Source organism: Scyliorhinus canicula, chromosome 7 (assembly GCF_902713615.1).
Source record: "Scyliorhinus canicula chromosome 7, sScyCan1.1, whole genome shotgun sequence".
Lineage (NCBI taxonomy): Eukaryota > Metazoa > Chordata > Chondrichthyes > Carcharhiniformes > Scyliorhinidae > Scyliorhinus > Scyliorhinus canicula.
In genome coordinates, this window is record NC_052152.1 from 198,575,869 (window position 1) to 198,597,441 (window position 21,573).

At 41.5% G+C, this 21,573-nt stretch overlaps 1 protein-coding gene across 4 annotated transcripts in view; it reads right to left on the bottom strand.

The window, feature by feature from the left end:
• LOC119969690 (E3 ubiquitin-protein ligase Itchy-like) overlaps positions 1–21,573 on the bottom strand; it is a 108,305-nt gene that overhangs the window by 19,105 nt on the left and 67,627 nt on the right. For all 4 annotated transcript variants that reach the window (XM_038803676.1, XM_038803679.1, XM_038803678.1 and 1 more), the window contains 10 exons: positions 17,997–18,171; positions 17,533–17,593; positions 17,274–17,358; positions 13,779–13,907; positions 11,713–11,785; positions 11,425–11,496; positions 8,616–8,704; positions 6,695–6,854; positions 3,721–3,854; positions 1,058–1,198 (listed from right to left, as the gene is read on the bottom strand). In XM_038803676.1, coding sequence (XP_038659604.1) covers positions 1,058–1,198; positions 3,721–3,854; positions 6,695–6,854; positions 8,616–8,704; positions 11,425–11,496; positions 11,713–11,785; positions 13,779–13,907; positions 17,274–17,358; positions 17,533–17,593; positions 17,997–18,171 — 1,119 coding nt within the window. The remainder of the gene's footprint in view (positions 1–1,057; positions 1,199–3,720; positions 3,855–6,694; positions 6,855–8,615; positions 8,705–11,424; positions 11,497–11,712; positions 11,786–13,778; positions 13,908–17,273; positions 17,359–17,532; positions 17,594–17,996; positions 18,172–21,573) is intronic.

A 21,573-nucleotide genomic window follows, 5' to 3' on the forward strand; every position in this document is an offset into this window, starting at 1 on the left:
TGTGTTTTATTTTATTTGTTTATAAATGTAGGAATTTTGCAACATATTGTATTCCAACTTACAAGATATAGACCCGCAACTTCCTCAGACTGGCAATCTCCGTCGGACTACCACTCTCGACGGACCTATCCACGCTGGGATTCCAGTCTCGCCCAACCTTCTACATTTAGGCTGGGTGTGAGGGGAGCAGCGAAGCGCTTCCTCCGGCTGCATCGGCATGGAGCAACTGGGGAGAGGCAAGAAACACTCCCTTTTAAGGAGGTGTTTAAAGGGACAATTAAAAGGTTAAATGGTTCAGACAACGGTGGTGGGGGGGGGGGGGGGGGGGGGGTTGCTTCTGGTTGGGAGGGGGTCGGGTTGGGATTGGTTGGGCTCCTGGGGGTGGTCATGTGTGAGGGAAGGGGTGGGGTGCGTGTCTTTGTGCATGTCCCGTGCAAGGCCGGGTCTGGGTTTTCTAAATAGTTACTCTGGAGTTAGAAGTGATTTCTTTCCTCCAGCTCTTCCAGATCAACGATCAGGGTAAAACTGGCAAAACTAGCTAGTTAGCGATTAAAATTGCTTCTGACAGATGATTCCCAGCACAATTTGTCCAGAGGAAGTTAGCATTTCTGGGCAATTGTCGGGTAAACCCTTATATGTGAACGTCCTGGACGGAGTCCATAGCATATTATTGGGGTACATCCTAAATGTGACACTGGGGGAAACAAAGAAGTTATGAACCAAAAGTTTTTAATCTATTTTTCTGAGAAAGGTCTTCCAGAACCCAACTATAATTTTTACATTGGTTGTATGGGAAAATCTGATTTGCTTATCATCAGTTTGATTTAATAGTTGCACTTCGGAGGACAACTACAACAAGGAATCTCTGTGCAATAATTACAAGAAATCAGTATCTTTTTCTCACAATCTACACTTCACCTGTAGCATTAGTAAATATCATTTAGATGTTTTGTAACGGTAGCATAGCCGACTGGAGTCACTTGGAACGTGACAAAATGAATTGAGGTATGAAATGCTCAACTATAGCTAGCAGTTGAAGACATTCTCATCACCGTACCCGATATATTCCTCTTTGTTTTCCTCAGTCACCAGCAGATTGTTGCCATCAGGTTTCAGTTCATGGGTTTGTATTTCACCTAAAATTTCCTTGTCAACACAGAAATACATTTCCAGACCACATTCTTCGAGGTTGTTCTCCCTAGAAAGACATTTAAAAAAAAAATAACAATTACAAATAAAAACAAATGAGAGTCTGGTCCATTTTCATTGCAAACTGCTTAAAGTGAAACCATTAAACACAAGAGGCTGATTTGAATATTGAGAATGTTCACTGTGAAGGAGGTGGAGAGTACTGGTGGTTTAAAGTTTCTGATCTTGGCTAGAAGAGGGGTACATTACTGTAGGATAACTATGACATTGTAGTAAAATTAATAGATTAATTTATAAAATAAACTCTTCTTTGTTTGTCTTGAGCAGGCCACGCCCAATGCAAGCCTAGAAATCAATACAGCTCTGTGGTCAACAGATGACTGACACACACTTGCAGTGCAAGGACAGAAGGGAGAGAAAACAAGGCTGGTACTGTATTCAGATCCTGCTTCTTTCCTCCCACAAGTATTAAACATTTTAACAAGCACTACCAGCCTTTAATTGGCTGAACATGTTGAGCTGGGCAGTCAGGCTCAAAGAACCATCCAAGCTAATATCCAAGTTTGAAAGGTGCCATATGAATCCATGTATTTTCCAAATGAGGAATGCAAGAGCTGAAAAGAGTATTCTTGTGCTTATAGCAGCCAGAGGTAGCATCTGGTACAACCACGTTACAACTGTTAAGATGCTGCTCTCCTGGTTGATGAACTTACAACTCAGAAAAGCACCACATACTGGACCATTATATCTTTGCTTTGCCTGTTTCTGTACCAACAATTGTACCTCAACATTTCTCTATTCCAACACCATAAAATAGCCCAGCTCTTATTTGTGGCCGATTCCAGGGAACCATAATTGGATTTCTCAACATGAAAGGATACGCCTGGTCCGTTTTTCCTCATCATCCATTAGAATATAGAAGAAAATTTACTAAAGGTAATAATCTGTGCCTAAGTAAACGCTGCCACTGACATGAGACACCATGTATTATGTTGAAATGCCACTCTAAGCACTGTTGCCTCACGACACCGAGGTCCCGGGTTCGATCCCAGCCTCGGGCTCACTGTCCTTGTGGAGTTTGCATATTCTACCTGTGTCTACCTGGGTCTCACCTTCACAACCCAAAGATGTGCAGGGCAGGTGAGCTGGCCACGCAAAATTTCCCCTTAATTAGAAAAAAAAAAGAATTGGGCACTCAATTTATTTTTTAAAAATGGCATTGTACATATAGAAGCATTTTAAGAGCTGCCACTATTTACTTATAAAATTCTAATCAACATACAGGCCAATTTAGAAAACCAACCAAGTTATCCAACAGTTTTGATAATTGGACACCTATTTAAAAAATAAATTTAGAGTACCTAATTATTTTTCCCCAATTAAAGGGCAATTTAGCGTGCCAATCCACCTACCCTGCACATCTTTGGGTTGTGGGGATGAAACCCACGCAGACACGGGGAGAATGTGCAAACTCCACATGGACAGTGAGCCAGGGCCAGGATTGAACCCTGGTGCTCAACACCGTGAGGCATCAGTGCTAACCACTGTGCCACCTGATGATTGGACATCTTAATGAGTGGTCCAAAACTTTCAACCTATAACGGTTGAAATCAGTGAACCATAAATGATCTATGTAACTTAGGCTGCGAGTATGCCCAACATTCCTTTACTTGCATTGGAGAAAAAAATAAATCCAAATTTTGTGCAGAATGTCGGTGTTACCCATAAGCTGCGCACAACCACACAGCAACTCGAAAAGTACCACTCAAGTTCACTCCTTTCAGATAGTACGTACGACCACACAAGAATTGAAAGTACAGCATGCTCAAATCACCAGATGCATGCAGCAAAGAGAATCTAGAGGGGACGAAGGTTCGGGGTATAGGCCCCTGGAAATGTTTGAATTTTTACATTAGAATCATGCACTCTGGTTTATTTTAAGCGCTTAATACTTCACAATTAGAAAGTTTTAAAATCTGAAATAGTAAAAAAATTACATTTGGATTTTCAACAGGCTAATCAAACAATTTCCCCAAAAGCTACTTGAACAATTACTCCCCCACATCACACCCTGCCCCATCTTAGAGGTATTCTATCAGCCCATTGCGCCCTACCCCACTCTTCTCAGTCAAGTTGAAGGAAACACAACACTTCAAGGAAAGGTCAGAATCATCATCAACAGCATAATGAATGCATTAAAACGAGCACCAGTTAGACAAGACCGAGTAGAGTCCAATATGATTGATGATAAACCATCCCCCAAAAGTCCCATGTATTTAAAGACATGTCAACTATATGGCAGTTCAGGTATTGGATTGTAAACTTTTATTGGAAGTGATTCAAAAAGGAATTACACATTTTCCACACGCTGTAGGAATTAAGGTTTAGAAAGGGTGTAACAGCAGCTGACCAAAAGGGGTGGGTATATTTTGTTGGTCAGGTTGAATGGACCAATTGCTGTTTTCCCCTTGAAGCATGTTACTATGCTACATTACTGATTATTTTTATTTATTTGTGGAGTCAGTAATAGTTAAAGGTTGCAATCAATGCTGAAAATATTAAAAAACAAACCTTATCCAAATGAGGGAGTTGTAAAATTCTGGATCAATAGATTCCAAGTCTTTGGTTATGATGGGCTTGCTCAGCATACGTTTGTAAAATGGGAGCGAAAATCCAGTGTCGATGAATTTCCCATGAAACAGAGCCTGTCATGGAAATAAAATTGTACAGTAAAAAGTAGAACTGATTTTTACAAATACACACACATGTTCACTGCTGACAGTTCTCATTACATTGAAAGGTACAGACCACATTTCACATGTCAGTATTCACTGCAGTGAGGTGACAATAAAACAGAAACATAAAATAAGAGCTTGCAAATACAAGTTGGTCTGTAGCTGCAGTGTCACATATTTTAGCTACCACTGGAAAGACCAGGAAAGTCCTGATGCTCATCTCAAGAGTCAGATCATGGTTTTCACAGCATGTATATATCTATAGCACTGAAAATATAAAAAAATGGATCATAGTATAATTTTGTACAATTTAATTTTTAGAGATAAAGCTATCCAATCTCATAAGAGTACACGGTTATAGCCAAGATGCTTGGAGGCACCTGACCAACATGGACATTTGGGGTAGTAGAAAAAGCAAGGGATGTTAGACTTAATGCAGCTGTGCAATGCAAATGCAAGATAAAACATAGTATGTAATTACTTTTCAAAATGGCAGTCTACATCACTTAATGGAAAATTAATGCCCAAAATATGAAATTATAATCAATGTCATTTACAACTCTGAGACTTGAGACAGACCGCAGATAACTGGCTAAAGAGGATGGTTAACCATATCTACATAAAACATAACAGCACAGAAATAAGCTTTTTGCCTCACCAGTTCATAAAACTTAGGTTCTCCTCAAGCCTCCCATCTTTCCTCATCCAACTTACCAGCATAGCCCTCTTCTGTTTCTCCCTTACCTGCTTCTCAAGGCTCCCTTAAGTGCATAAATATTATTCACCTGAATCATTCCTGCAATAATAGCAAGTTGCACAATTTTTCAGTTCTCCAGATCAAGAACTTTCTTCCAAATTCACTATTGATTTTATGGTGATGATCATGTATTTGTGGCCTCTTATGTTTTCTCTTCCCCACAATAGGAAACTATTCTGTTTGTATTACTGTATTAAAACCTTTCACAATTTTAAGGACCAGCCTCCCTGGACAGGCACCGGAATGTGGCGACTAGGGGCTTTTCACAGTAACTTCATTGAAGCCTACTCGTGACAATAAGCGATTTTCATTTCATTTTATTTTCATGGCACCAGAATCATAAACCGTATTCAAAACAGTCTACCAAGCTTCAATAAAGACTTGGCATGCCTATTTTTAATTCCATCCATTTAGAAATCTAAAATTTTGCTTTTTAAAAAAAAAAGGCATTAATCTCCATCGCTACTTTAATGATGTATGCATTTGTACTCGTATCTTTGCTCCTCTACTTCACTTAGATCCCGATTTTCCAAACAATGTGAACTCCCTTAAATTTCTTAGCAAAATGAAATGCCTCATGTTAAGGGTTGAAATTAGTCAATTTTCATTCTGCAAGCATATTGATGTCTTCTTGCAATTTGTTGTATTCCTTCTCAGTAATTTGTTGCAGTCCTTCGCAGTATTGGCTACCTCCAACTTGGTGCCAACAACAAATTTAGAAATTGTGTTGATTCTAAATCGCTAACATCAACCGTGAACAGTGATCCCCGTATTGGTCTTTGTGGTGTCTACCTTCTGCTACTCTGAATTGCCACAGTTCTTGTGCCCTGCTTTGAAGCCAGCTCATGATCCATTCTGCTACTGGTCTTCTGATTCCTGTGATCTGATCGTACTCACTTATTGAAAGCCCTTTGGAATTCTAGGTAGTTACATTTACTGAATTATCCTTGTTTACTCCCTCGGTTACCTCTTCAAAAATTCAATGAGGGTAGTTAAATGAGGACATGTTGGAAAGGCTAGGCTTGTTTCCACTAGAGTTTTAGAAGAGTATGGGGTGACTTGATTGAAATCTAGAAGATCAATGGTATTGACAAAGTGGATGTTGAAAAGATGTTTCCTCTTGTGTTGAGTACAGAACTAGGGGACACTTTTAAAATTAGCGGTTGCCCTTATAGGACAAGATGAGGAGAATCTTTTCTCTCTCGGAAAGCAGTGGAAGCAGGATTACTGAATATTTTAAGGCAGAGGTGGATAGATTCTTGTTGGGGCAAGGGAATTAAAGGTTATTGGGGTAGATGGGGAATGTGGAACTCAACACAAACAGATTTTATTGAATGGCGGAGCAGGCTCAAGGGGCCGAATGGTTTGCTTCTGCTCCTACTTTGTACGCAAGGCATTCACTTGTGAAAGCCTTGCAGATGATTTATTATGCTTCAGATTTCAATATGCTTTCTATTTTTGTCTTTAACAGGGATTCCATTATTTTTCCTACCACAAATGTTAACCTGACTGGTATACAGTTCCCTGGACATTCTAGCACCCTTCTTAAAGATGGGTATCACATCAGCTATCTCCCAGTACATGGCACTACACCATATCTACAAATTATTAAATGTGTTATCATGCCGTTGTTGTCCCTTCCCTGGAATGTTTTAAAATGTGCATATGTGATTCATCCGGATGCAATTTATCCTCCCATTTTGATTAATTTAAAAAATATTTTGAATGCAGTCTAACCTTTCTAATCTCAACTTCTGATATGTCTCCCTGATAAATACAGAAGCAAAGTAATTATTTAATATTTCTGCTTTTTCACCATCACCACCTACAGCAATCTACATACTTGCAACTGCTGTAAAACTTATTACGTAGGCTGTTTTTGGTTACAATTCAAATTCTCAAGTGCCATACACTATACTACACAAAACTAAACTAATGACAGGGTCTAGTTAAATGTAAGGTTTACTTATCATGTAACCAGTTTAAAAACAAACTATACACAGAACTTAAAAAGAGCAGTAATGTTAAGGCTCAAGTAACCCCTGGAACGTACCATAGCTATGAACCGACCTATGAACCGGAAGTACTTCAGATGGTCTGGGTTGATGTAAGATGCTGGATTTATTTGCAAGCAATAATTTTCCTTCCCAGCATACTCAAAGAGGCAATACATGGGGTTCAAAACTTCATGGGAAAGTAGAAAGAACCATTCTCTATTAAAAAAATATGGATATTAGATACACTGGTAGCAGACTTCAGTCATTGGCAACATAACAATCTGACTCATTTTTAAAGCCACACTACTTCCAAGTTCTGTGCTGGACCAAATAGAATTGGCTGACCAAGAGAAGGTAGCAGTCTAGCTTCAATAAATATTCCACAACAGCTGTGAAACATTCACTGCGAGGTTTCCAAACATTGACCAAACATGTCAACTAGAACTGGGATCAGTTTTTTGCAGTCAGAACATTTTCTAGTCATGGTTCATTAGCATCAAGAACTTACAGCTTGGCCAGGATTGGTCTTTCTCTCTCTCTCTCTCCCTCATCCTCCACCACCCCCCCCCCCCCCCCCCAAATCACCAATTTTCTAATATTGTCTACCTGAAAGTGTTGACTCCTTACTGAGGTGGAGGTCCAGGGCCTGCTCTGGTAACCTGTTCAAGTGGCTATTATTCCTCTGTGATACTGGATGATGAAGGCTGACATGCCATTTGGGAGATGTAGATTATCACTGCGGTACCAATTTATGTCCAAAAGTACATTACATGCACTTCTGGCAGGGATTGCAGAACAGCAATGGTATGTGATCTACCCTTTCTGAATTTAGGATCAACTAATCCAGCACAGACCAGCGATTGAACTAGGAGTTTTTCTGGTCTATATGGCTCAGTTACTGATATAGATTGCTGAGCAGGGAGAATTAATCAATTTCATTTTTATGTTTATTTGTGTGTCATAGCTAATGTCCCTCCTGCCAGTATGCCAGCTACTAGATAATCTTGGGTAGCAAAAAAGGTAAACTCAACCATAAGACCCTAGCTGAGATTAGCAACACGACTCTGCAGGTTGGGTAGATCAGGGACCAAAAAAGAATGAGTGGAGACAGAGGGCACGGCTCAGGTACTAAAGGATTACTTTGTGCCTGCATTCACTAAAGAAGAGGATGCTGCCAGACACAATAAAGGAGGAGATAGAAGAGGAATTGCATTGGATAAAAACAGATCAAGGTTGGCAGCACATAAAACAGGAAAGTCATCTTGTTTAAATATGATGCAGCCTAGGTTCCTATGGTTGAAAATTGTTCGGTTCTGGTCACAACCTCCACCCTCCTTAGATATAGGAGTGGTGCCAGAGAATTGTCGAGTGATGCGTTGGGAGGGGGAAAACCCAGCAGCTGTAGGTTAGTTAACTTATTGTTGTGTTGGGAAACTATAATCAAGGCAACTGCATACTCCAATTGTCGACTTGATACCATTGCACTGATATATTAATGGCCAGGACTTGGGTCAAGAGAACGGATGTTCTGCTTCAAACAGAAAAGATGAAGGGAAGATTAGACAGATGTTCAAAATTATGAAGGGTTTCAGGTGGTAGAAGAATCGGTAACTAAAGTTACACAAATTTAAGCTGATTGTAAAAAGAATCAGAGTGGGAAGCCATGAAGAACAAAACCTTTACTCAGCGAATTCTGATAATCTGGAATTCACTGGAGGTGGAAGCACGGTCAATAACAACTTCCAAAAAGGAACAGGATAAACACTTGAAGCTGGAACAGCTGTAGGGATGAGGGGAAAGAGGCGAGGGGGTCTAATTGTGTAACTCGCTCAAAGATCCAGCGCAGGAAACGCATGCTGAATGGCCTCCTTCTATGCTGCACCATTCTAGGATTCTGTATCGAGTTAATGCTTTGCTGTCACTGAGCACCATGATTGCTACTTTGAACCAGCTTGATTGTGTAACGGAGACACTTGCCTTGCCACACCTCCATAATCTAAACCTTCCTCTCCTGGAAAAATAATCCACAATCGTCTTCGCAAATCCTGAGGGTTGAAGCTCATAATCTGTAACAAAGTGGAAGTCAATGTGTGAACGTTTTTAGTTAGCCCGATTTGGAATCACGTATAACTCAGCTAAGGGGTTAACCAGCATGCCACCACATGGCACAGTAGTTAGCACTGCTGCCTCACAACTCATGGGACCCGGGTTCAATTCTGGCCTTGGAAGAGATGCACGTTCCCCTGTGGGGTTTCCTCTGGGTGCTCGGGTTTCCTCCCACAATCCAAAGGTGTACAGGTTAGATGGATTGGCCATGCTAAATTGCCCTCATGTGTCCAAAGATGTGATTAATTGGGGTTACAGGGTGGGCGAGTGGGCCTGGGTAAGGCAGACTCGATGGGCCAAATGATCTCCTTCTGCTCTATAAGGATTCTTTTTTTAAAATGTCATTTAGAGTGCCCAATTATTTTTTTTCCAATTAAGGGGCAATTTTGCGTGGCCAATCCACCTACTTTGCACATCTTTGGGTTGTGGGGGTGAGGCCCATGCAGACACAGGGAGAACGTGCAAACTCCACACGGGCAGTGACCCGGGGCCGGGATCGAAGCTGGGTCCTCGGCGTCATGAGGCAGCAGTGCTAACCACTGCGCCACTGTGCCACCCTTAGGATTCTAATATTTTAACTGCACTTAGCCGCAACCAGGACAGAGTTCTTGCATCCATCATTATTCTTTTGAAACATATTTTTATTGGCATTTTGCACTAAATACCCAAACTTTGCAGAATAAAGAAACAATAATAGTCAACAGAATAACATAAACACAGGTAACACAGGCTGTCCCCGCGTCTGTGTTAATGGTCCCAGCTCTATCTTTTCTCTATTTTATTTACATCAGCGTGTGTCTTGTAGTTTTTTTTTTAAAAAAGAAGTGTTCTTATAGATACTCTTTACATTTAGTGATACGAGACACATACAACTTTACATATAACTTTTGCCAGGACTCTACATCGCTCAAGAGTTTATAATTATAATTCCATTTGTTTTGCTAGGGAGGGAAATCCTGTTACTCTCTCATGTTCTCGGGGGAAGTTATGCAGGTCCGTTCTCCCGGTTTGGTCCTTGTGGGAGGGATCTAGGTCTCCTCCTGCGAATGGGCTCCGTCCCCATTCCTTCTCTGCTATATGCGGCACATCCAGGCGACACATTCATCCGCTAGCGAGAGAGGGAGAGAGCCCCAGCTTTGCAGGTCTCTCTTAACCTCCTCCACCAGGCTGGAGATGTTTCATTTGTGGAGCCTCGTCCAGGTTTGGGCCACTTGGATCCCCAGGTACCCGAACTTGGTTTGGGTCACTCGAAAGGGAATTTCTTCTAGCTCCGCTCCTCCTTCTTGGGGCTTCACCGGGAAGATTTTGCTCTTTCCCAGGTTGAGTTTGTAACCCAAGAAGGCACCGAACTCCCTGAGGAGTCGTGTTATCTTTCCCATGCTGGCCTGGGGGTTCGACACATAGAGCAGGTCATCCTCATAGAGAGACACTATGCGCTCTGCACACTCTCCGAATGCCCACCCACCACTCTGTCGAGTTAAGGGCTGCCAGAGGTTCGATTGCCAGCGGGATAATGGGCACTCCTGCCTCGTTCCCCTGTGCAGCCGAAAGCATTCGAAGCTGGTGTGTTTGTACGCTCGTCATAGGAGAGCTGTACAGGAAGGTCAACCACACTGACCTCTGGTACAAGCCCAAACTGTTCAAGCACCTCCATCCTACTCGATCGAAGGCTTTCTGAGCGTCCAGGGAGACGATCACCTCTGGTGTCCTCTTCCCAAATGGGGTCATTATGACATTCAGCAGGTGTCTGACATTCGCTGTTAAGTGTCTTCCCTTGAAAAACTTGGTCTGATCTTCCGCGATCACTTCTGGCAGGCAGCTTTCCAGGCGCCTAGCCAGTTCTTTTGCTTGGACTTTTGCATCAGTGTTTAAGAAAGAGAGATGGGTCTGAATGCTCCACACTCTATCGGGTCTTTGTCCTTTTTGGGTATCAGTGTGATCGAGGCCTGGGCCAGTGCGGGCCACGGGGCTCCCTTCGACAGTGAGTCATTGAACATCTCCTGCAAGTGCGGGGCCAGTGCTGCTGCAAATTTTGTATAATCCGGTATCGACGTTTTGCCCATCATTATTAACAGGTCAAGAAATGACAAAAACAAACTTTTGCAATCTCTTGGCAAGAAGTTATTCGCAAGCTCAAGTCATGTTTTCCGAATTTAAATTTCAGCAAAATGTATTTGGAAATTTGGGGACACCATAATGAGTTTTGATCTCCATTCCCTCTGCGTCATTTAATGCCCTTCCTGCTATCTAAAACACAAAGATCTCCCTTCTTCAGGTCTCTACTATATGACTGTCCTGTTGAAAGAGGAGATCCCCAAAAATATATGCCAACAATTTTAAGATGTGGAGATGCCGGCTTTGGACTGGGGTGAACACAGTAAGAAGTCTTACAACACCAGGTTAAAGTCCAACAGGTTTGTTTGGAATCACTAGCGTTCAGAGTGCAGCTCCTTCACTCACTTGAGGAAGGAGCAGTGCTCCAAAAGCTAGTGATTCCAAACAAACCTGTTGGACTTTAACCTGGTGTTGTAAGACTTCTTACTGTGAATAGTGCATATCTTGGGGGCTAGATGGAGGGGGGGGGGGGCTTTGGCAGACATCTGGAATTAGATCCTCTGCTTACCTCTCTACTCGCTAACAGTAAATTATTTAATTAAAATTTTCACCCCAACAAAATTACCTGCTGAAATGAGTCCTCAAATAAGGTTTTCCTGGTCACAGTTATTTTGATGTGCTGAGGTGCAGCCAATTGCTAGAAAATAAAATAATTTCATTTTATATAAATCAGTCAAATACTCAATTCTTCCCAAAATACTCTCCTGGCATGTTTGTCGCGGTTTTCCAGACCTAACTCCCGGACAAACCATCCTGTTTATCCAAACTGTCTGCCATTCCTTTGCTGAACATTTTGCAATGGGTTGGGCAAACCTCCCCACCTTCCCCCTATGCTGAATGAAATGTTGCTTACCTGACACCAGAACCTGAAATAAGAAACTTTGGATCTGAAATCACGCACGTAAGCTATGTTTGGACCATTCGATCTGAAAAACATGAGGGCGGGGCGGGTATGGTGGAGAAAGGAGAAAAATAAATTGACCGTAAGGTTCACAGTACAAGATGTTTACTTGGATTTCACAAGAACATTCAAAACCGACTGATGCTTCACCTCCATCTGCCAGTCACCTCTAGCTATCATACAGCAGATTAAGCCACAGAACATCTCCCTTCACCCCCATTCCATGAGATTTTCTCACTCTAAAATTATGGATAATGACTCAGTAGGGAATAGGTTAAACAAATTAAACCAGGGCTCCAAAGTATAAGTTTTGAACAACTAAAATTATACTTAAAATTTGCTCTGCACAAGAAAACTCCATGTCCACTCTGGTCAGATAGATTGAGGAGGAGTGTGTGATGTTAAGAGCAATTAGTCATAAATTGCAATATACAGAAACTGGATCTATTGCTAAATTAGTTCTCCTGCAATACAGCACAAGGCAGAAGTCAGGAATGTGATGGAATGTTCTTCACTTGCCTGGTTGAGTGCAGCTTCAACAACACAAGCAACTCAACAGCATCCAGGACAAAGCAGCCCATTTGTTTGGCACCCTATCCACATATGGGTGTACCTCCAACATATGGACTGCAATGGTACAAGGAGGCAGGTCACCAACATCTGCTCAAGGGCAATTAGAGATGGACAATAAATGCTGGCCTAACCAGCAATAACCACATCCCATGACTTAATTTTTAAAAGCACTAAAAGGGCAGAACGGTGGCTATTGTGGCACACTGGTTTAGCACTGCTACCTCAATGCCAGGGACCTGGGTTCGATTCGGGATTTGAGTGACTGCGTGGAGTTTGTATGCTCTCCCCGTGGGCTTCCTCAGGGTGCTCTGGTTTCCTCCCAGAGTCCAAATACGTGCAGGTTAGGTGGATTGGCCGCAATCGATTCACAGGGTTGTGGGGATAGGGCGTGGGAGTGGACCTCGGTAAAGGGCTCTTTCGGAGGGTTGGTGCAGATACGATGGGCTGAATGGTTTCTTTCCTCATTATAGGGACTCTATGGATTCTCAAGTGTAGGGCCTACAACTCCAAATTCTAGTAGGAAGAAAAGAAGCTGCACTCATTGCCCCCGAGAAAGGAATACATAGCTTTCAATATTAAAATATAAATCGCTCTTATGTAGGAGGCTCAGAGGAGGGAGCAGGAAGGCTGGGTAACTAGGAATCTACAAAAACAGCACACAGAAACCTGGCCAAAATGAATGTCCATCACTTTCCCCATTAGCTCAACCATGCATATAACTGCAGGGAAACTAAAGGATTCAAATAAGCTACTTTTAAAATTATACAGAAATCTTCTTTACACTTTCTGCTCATTACAAAAATGACATTAACAATGTCAGCATTGACAACTCCCAGATGATACACAGATAATCAAGTTCACACTGCAGGATAAAATTCCCTCATCCAAGCCTCTGCACCTGCTATAATCAGGGTCATAGTTTCACTTATCAGTTTATATTTTCTTTTACCCCGAAAGAGCCCAATTAGGAGCACTTCTGCAGTATGGTCTTCCACAAACGAGGAATTATTGCATTTATGCACACCTTATCCCATCAAATTATCTTGCTTCAAGCAAAGTCCTTTATCTTGCAACGAGCTAGGTAAGCTAACTTGGCAGCAATTGTGCACCAAGTGTCCCATAAACAACAATAAGATTAATAACCAACTAATATGACTTTGGGAACATTTATTGTGGGAAAAGTGTTGCCCAGAATAATTATTTGTACTCGCTTTCAAATACAACCTCAAGGCCTTTTAAGCAGTGGAGAGTTGGCTGATAATATTGTTATTTAAAGCCTCATTTGGAAGAGAATTCAGTCGCAATCTGTGCTGAGTTGATAGTATTTTTATTCTATCTGGTCCACCATCACTCATTGCTGCTAATTAGTGTTCAACAGTTGACATTTCTTTCCCATTAAAAAAAACTGCGGCGCCAGGTCCAATTTTCAAACTTGAGAAACTTACAGTGCTGACTTTCCGGTGCGTGGGTCAATGTAAGTAGTTGTCCTCCTGTTGTGATCCACAAAGTATGGAACATCATCAACTGTAAAGCGCATCTCCCATCCATCTGGCAAGGGCTTCTCATTGAGTGCGCTAAATGAATGAGCAAACAAACATGATCTGCTGAAGTCTGCATGGTGGACAATCACACAAAATAACACCGCAGAAGAGGCTTCTTTTTCCCTCCTGTGACACTACATCAAACTTGCACCACAGTGTATCACAAATAGTAAGCTTCCATCTCATCAGACAATGTAGCCACCGGAAAGGATTGTATAGATTAAAAACAAATCAGAAGGTTTTGGCTTGAAACCACAAATGCTGGAATCAAAATTTAAGTTTTGAAAAATGTCACAGTTCACATATTACAGACTGGTATTAATAATATCCTTTTGGTTTTCATTTATTATTTACGACATCTCTCATTGCAGGTTCCAGTTAGTTCTCAACTCATCCTCCCTCTTCTAATTATTGGAATGACTGGTCTATTCAGTTTAACTTCAATGTAAAAGGCACAAGTCCAATTTAATTGCAGCCTACTTGTGACAATAAGCGATTATTATTTAGTTTCTCTTTTCATTTTAAACATTAATTAAGCATTAGTCAAAGTGAGTGGTTTAAGCGAATCAATCATGTAAATAAGTGAAGCATAGTTGTCCCCAACTCCAATTATTGCCTCATGTTATGATACTTCAATGGTTTCAGTCCACAAATTTGACCTATGTGGTTTCTTTTTTCACAAATCAGAAGGAAAGTGAGCAGGCATTAAGGAGACATTACATAACCCTGAAATGTAAAGAAGGCGAAGATACAACCGTAGATTTGCCATTGAAACCCGAACGTTCACAGATAGCAGACCTCTGTGAAAAGTACCTGGCTATGGATTTTATATACTGTATTACCAGCATAGCATCTCAAGACACATCCAACGAATTAAAGGCAACTCATGATCTAACTAATGAGAGCATTTTATTTATGGGCCATTTCTCTCACAGCACAGATGATAAGGGCCACTTCCAACCCATCACCCCACTCATCACCAAGCAGAGATTTGGATTCAAGAATTTATTTGCAGGGTCAAACCTTATGGCACCAGACACCTTTCCTTTTCAAAAAAAGGTGTGGGTATTAAGGGGCCAGTTCCAAGCTGGTCCATTTCAATGTGAACTTGGGAAACTCTCATGTTTTAGCTTTGTCGTTACTTTGCAATTTCCCTGTGGGTCTGCTTAAAATGTCAAGATGCATATATCCAGGATTTCTTAGAAGTTTGTGTATAGAGTTCAGCAGCACTTCTCAGACTTGAGAAATGTCTCCTGCACTGTTAGTGGTGCAATTGGGTGTCATGTTGCACTATCCCCTCTTTTTACATCAAAACAGATTATACACGGCCTCCTTTGAGGTTAGGCAAGTGATTGCTTCTAAGAAGGGTGGATAGACTGCTGATTCTGAAGGGTACACCGGGGATTACTTTCAAAGAAAGTGTCTGCCAGAACTGCAAAAAATCACTGAAATCAAAACAGAAAATATTAGACATATACAGATCAGTCAGTGTCTGTGGTTGAGCCATGCTTTGGAGTTGAAGAGACTGTCCCACTAGTTGATTTGTTTCTTTTGGATGGATGCGGACTGCATTGACTTACATTTTCTGCATGCTTTTGTTGCCACCATATGAGGTGGCCAAGTACACCACACATATGTAGTCTAATTTTTGGCACGATTTCCTATTAGATATTCATTGCTGACTGGCATTGACATGCTCAAGTACAACATCATGCTGTTTTGAACTTTGTTACTCTGCACCCCAACTAAAACTGCTCTTTCAAAATAACAAATGGCACTATGTGACTGCGACAAAGGTAACTTTTCCCTCATTCTTCCCAACCTGCCTACAGACCTCAACATAGTTGGCCACACCATTTTCTTCCAGCATCACTCCATAGTCGTCTGGTTGGATGTGACTGCACTCATCTTGTTCTATTCTTAGCTATAGAATCAGAGCAGAGAATCACTAGCAAAGGCTTCTCTTGCCGATCCCGAGACCATTACCGTTTGTGTCCCCAAGGATCCATTCTTGGCCCCCCTCCCATTTCCTGCCCTTTGGCGCCATCACCCAAAAACATGGCCTTAGTTTTCACATGTACATTAATGACTCCCAGTTCTCGTTCACCACCTCTCTCGACTCCTCCACTGTTGCTAAATCACACTGCATATCTTGCATTCAGTACTGGATGAGCTGAAATTTCCTCTAATCAAATACTGGGAAGACTGAAGCCAGCAGTCCCCATTTCAAACTCAGTTCCCTGGCTACGGACTCCATTCCTCTCCCTGGCAGCAGTCTAGAGATTAAACCTGTCCGTTCTTCACCTTGGTGTCACATTTGATCTCAAGGAGAGCTTCTGACCGTATGTTTGTGCCTCACTAAGGCTGGTCAAATCCATCTCCATATCACCTGGCATCATCCTTCACATCTAATTTGCCACTGAAACCCCCATTCATGCCTTTTGTTACGATTTGTCTATTCTAATGCATTGCCAGTTCACCTTGCACATTCTATCCTCCACATACTTGAGAACATCCAAAACTGTGCTGCCCCCATCTTAACTCGCAACACGGCCGATTCACCCATCACTCCTGGACTTGGCGATTTACACTGGTTCTTAAGTCAAGCAACATCTTGCTTTCAAATGTCTAATCCTGGCTTTCAAATCCCTCCATTACTTTACCCTTCCACATCTCTGCAATCTCCTATAGCCCCACAACACTATATCTGTGCTCCTCCGATTCTGGCCTCTTGTGCATCCCCAATTTTAATCACTCCATCACAGGTGACCACTCCTTTAATTGCCTGGGCCCGAAGCTCAGAATACCCTCCCTCCATCTCTCCGACTCTCTACCACACTTTCCTCCTTAATATGCTCAAAATCTACCTTTTTGATAAAGCTTTTGGTGACTTAATATCTTCCTATGTGGCTTAGTGTCATGTTTTATTTTAAAATGCCCCTGTGAAGTGCTTTAGGATATTTTAATATTTATTTTTATTTTCTTTTTTAATTTAGTGTACCCAATTAATTTTTTTCCAATTAAGGGGCAATTTAGTGTGTTCAATCCACCTAGCCTGCACATCTTTGGGTTGTGGGGGCGAAACCCACGCAAACACGGGGAGAATGTGCAAGGGATATTTTAATATGTTAACGATTCTACATAAACACAAGTTGTTGCCACCATTTGTTACCCTTCCACCCTAAAACTTGAACAAATGTTTTTTTCACATCAGGGCAGACATTTTAAGATAAAATCCAATTTCAGAATTCAGATGATTGCGAATCAACAGCATTCTACACTTGCAAATTGTGAACCACATGGTACTTCGAATTCCAATGTGGCATCCATCATTCTATATTAATTTAATTGCACACTTTAGTTTGTATATATTATATATAATTTAAATGTTTTACTCACCCTTCTGTCCTTGGATCCTCCCACTGAGTGGTACGTGTTAAGTGGTTTACAAAATACATTCTACCATTGCTGTCTGTTCTCTTTTCTACAAGAACATTAAGTTTTTTAATTAGTAAAGGTTGGTAACATAATGTGCTTCATATGAACAGAAATAATCCCCTACAAGCAATAAACCTAACTGAGTCACATGTATCATTATAAATTAATGTTTAAAAGCAATGTGTTTCATTTTGTTTAGGTATGCTTCAACTTTACTTACCCCATCCGGTTGGCATGGGGCCAAGTGGGTCAAATTCAGCTGGCACCACCTGCTCAGGATACTGAAAATGAAAACATTGGCAATCAGGACATTTTGCTTTTAAATGTGGTTCGTGCCACATGCGCCACAAAGTAAAAATGACATATGCAAGCACTATCAAGCGTGTCTTAACAGATCATCAAAAACTAAACATCATCTTGGAGGTTAAGGGGAGACATAGGCAGATTGACAGTCATGCAGGGGGAGAATTCGGAGGATGTCTTTTTGCCTTTCAAAATGCTAAACCAATCTGGCTAGGTTTTAATGAAAATAAGAGTGAAAAAATACATTAGATATGCTGGAAGGAAAAATAACTGGTTATTGGATTGAAGTGGAGACAACGCTTCAGTAGGTGCTAACATCACAATGTTGATTTTCAATTATCTCCTTTAAAGGTCCCAAAGGTAGCTTAGTAAATTAGTTACCGAATAAATAAATCTCTGGTTGAACTGCTGCATGGCTCCCTGAAGCTGATTTCTCTGCGACTGCCACTGCTCAAAATTCCTGACCGACTCTACCGTGGGCCGCTGCCATGTAGTCGTCCTGGTAATGTGGTCAACATAGTAAATCCTGTGCCTCTCGTCAACTCTCCGCTCCCAGCTATCAGGAAAGAATTGGGAAGAGGGATTAATGATTGCAGTTCTGCTGGAATGAGTTTCTAAAATGTTATGAAGAGCAAACCCCACATTTTAAGTTGTGAAATAGGTTTTAATGGAACGAACATTATCATGACCACTGTAATGCTTGACATAGGCATTAGGTACTATGGGAAATGAAATTAGAGCTGGTATATCTGGAGATCCACGCATTTGCAGGGATGAGACATGACTGATTACTTCAGCTAGAGAAGGAGAGATAAGATGAAGAGTTGTTATCTAGGCAGCTGATACAATTTATAGGGAAGGGTTAAAGTCACTCAAGTCACATTGCCCTGGAAGGACAAGCTTCATCTGTGGCCTAATGAAAGGATAATAAGCAAACAGATCACAAAGACGTAAGGGAATGATGTGCAATCTGTGTACTGGCTTTGTTATGAGATTCAATGCAGCAATCTTCACAAAACAGCTTATGGGTTCACGTTTAATGGTTTAGAATTAAAGACTGGAAACTGCGGTTGACAGTGCTACTATGGTTACTTCACTACGCGCCAGCAGTTCAACTTTAAAACACAATCCACAATGCATATCACAAGTAATCAGTGTATGGTATAAACTCGTGCAGCACAGGCACGAAGGTCTGAATGGTCTCCTTCTGCAAAGAATCATTCTGTGAAGGAGCTGGAGAAATCAAAATCATTTGAATAAAGCTACAAAAGAGACAGCCGGACCTTGATCAGCAATCAGGAGAAGTTGCTATTTACATGATTATGACTCAATATTATTGAGTTCAACAATTTCAGATTGTGAACTCTGCCCCCAATTTGATTTTTTTTTGCTGTGCCTGTCTGAATTTTGTTTTTCATGTTTTTGCTTTTGGACAGTTCGCTTTTCTGGCATATGCACTCAATCTGGACAAATACTTGGTTTCTTTACTACAACCATTACTGCCCCCTTTGTTTTTTTGTTCCAAGACATCCTTGTCATTTAATCTTTCCCGTCTACCCAATACCAGACATTCCTTTGGTCTTGTTCCCTCGCTTCCCTTTCAATGACATGAAAGTCATCACATTTCTACCCTCCTTTAGTTCTGAAGAGTCATGCATGGTTGGATTAGTTAGCTTGGTTTCTTTCTCCACAAATGCTGCTAGACCCAGCTGAGTATTTCATGCACTTTCTTGTTTTTAGTACATGATTATGCGGCATTGAATTAGTGAATGACATGAGGGCAGCACGGTAGTAGTGGTTAACAGTTGCTTCACAGCTCCAGGGTCCCAGGTTCAATTCCCGGCTTGGGTCACTGTCTGTGCCGAGTCTGCACGTCTCCCAGTGTCTTTGTGGGTTTCCTCCGGATGCTCCGGTTTCCTCCCACAGTCCAGGTGGGAGGAGGTAGGTGGATTGGCCATGATAAAATTGCCCTAAGTGTCCATAAAAAAGGGTAGGTGGGGTTACTGGGTTATGGGGATAGGGTGGAGGTGTAGGCTTAGGTAGGGTGCTCTTTCCAAAGGCCGGTGCAGGCTCGATGGGTCAAATGGCCTCCTTCTGTACTGTAAATTCTATGATTCTATGATGAGGATTGTTGAGGCTAACTGGGCCAAATATGTAGTAATCATGTAGAGTTAAATATCATCAAGAGAAATAATAGACCTGGCTGTCCTATGGCTCAGAGGTTAAGTACTTTGCCCCTGGACCATACAGCTAAGCAAGAAGCCACATTTAATCCTGGGAATATGTTGAGTTGTCAAGTATCCGCTGGGCTGGCGGAGGCTAGTGCCTAGGGCAAGGTTTCCCAAACTGTAGGTCAGGACTCCCACTGGGGTTGAAGGTGAGATTTTAGGGTAATGAACTCCGAGGCAACAACGGCCGACACAGAACTATGGCTGTTTTTTGACATCTGAGGCCCTTTACCCAGGACTCAGCAAATAAAGTTTCCCCTTGGTCCATGTTCAACAACTGAAGCCTCATTCATTTCTCTCTTCCCCCCCCCCCCCACCCCCCGCCAAACTTTTCTGGGGTCTGAGGCATTAAAATGTGGTCACATTGGGAGAAAGGTTGGGAAGCACAGGCCTAGAGTTTAGGTTGGGAAGCACAGGCCTAGAGTTTAAGTGAGATATAATTTATACTTTCTTTATCATTATATTGGAGGAGAGTTGCAGCTGACAGAAACATTCAGAAAAATAAATGTAATCATTTATCTTAGAAAAATTCATTTTCCATTAAATGTTCTGCAATGAAAATACTACCTAAAAGCGAAACAGGTTGCATTTGAAGCACCCATAATTAGTGGTTCCCAACCTTTTATCTGTCATGGCACACCTTTATAGTATAAAAGATTTTGAGGCACATCTCCTATCTTCTCCGACTAAGCTGCCCTCGAGCAAAATCCTTTTACCTCTAAAACTTCCCGAAAACACATGAAGTCAAAATTTAATACAATTTTCATTAGTTTAAGTTTAGAATGAAAGCCTCATCACCATTTGTATGTTGAATACAATATTTTTTTATTGAAAATGTACACAATTCTAAAAGTGTTTCTCATTAAAGATTTCAATTTTCAAATTTCAGTTTTTTGAAAGTTAGCATTGCTCAATGCGAAAGTTCATAAATGAAGGGAATATTGTGAGCAGCATTTTACCACCATTGTTAATGTGACACCTGGGCCTGTTAACAGAGTCTCTTGATCCAGGGAGGAACTGATGACCGGGAACTCTCAGGTCTTGCTCCACTGACAGGCTTCGTTTATTTTACATAAGCCAGAGTCGAGATCGCCAAATTACACAGGTCCATTGCGGGAAATGGTACGAGTATTGCTATAACGCAATCTGAAATAGATGGATATTCTTTTCCTGCAAGCAACCAAACTGTATCCAGAGGTGTCTCTGCAAACTTTAGTTTCAGTGTATGATCCACCCCGAGCTCTGAAAATTCCTCTTGTACTCCAGTACTCGACTCCCATCTCTTCACACAAAATAGGAAACAGGCGTGATTTCAAAGAACGTGACTTCACAATTCCCGATTTTCACAATTTGGTCTAGCACTGCAGCTAACTCAGATGGCATTATTTTGGCAACAACGGCTTCACATTGCAGGATTGTGGTTGGAATGGATCTCAGGATTCTGTTCCTTCACCTTACTCAGGAATCCTTTTACCTTTTCCATCATGCAAGCTGCGCCATTACTGCAGATGCTATTGCACTTGGTCCAGCAAAGATAATTTCCCTCCAGGTAAGCAGTTGTGACACAAAAAGTTTCCTCTCAGGTTGCATGACTGGCAATTCTTTACAAAAGAAGAAATTCTCTTCGACTGAATCCCCAGCAGCATACCTGACATTGTCTAAGAGCTAGCAGTGATCATTAATATCTGTGGAGAAATCTTCAGGGAAATTTTCCACTCATATTTCTAATT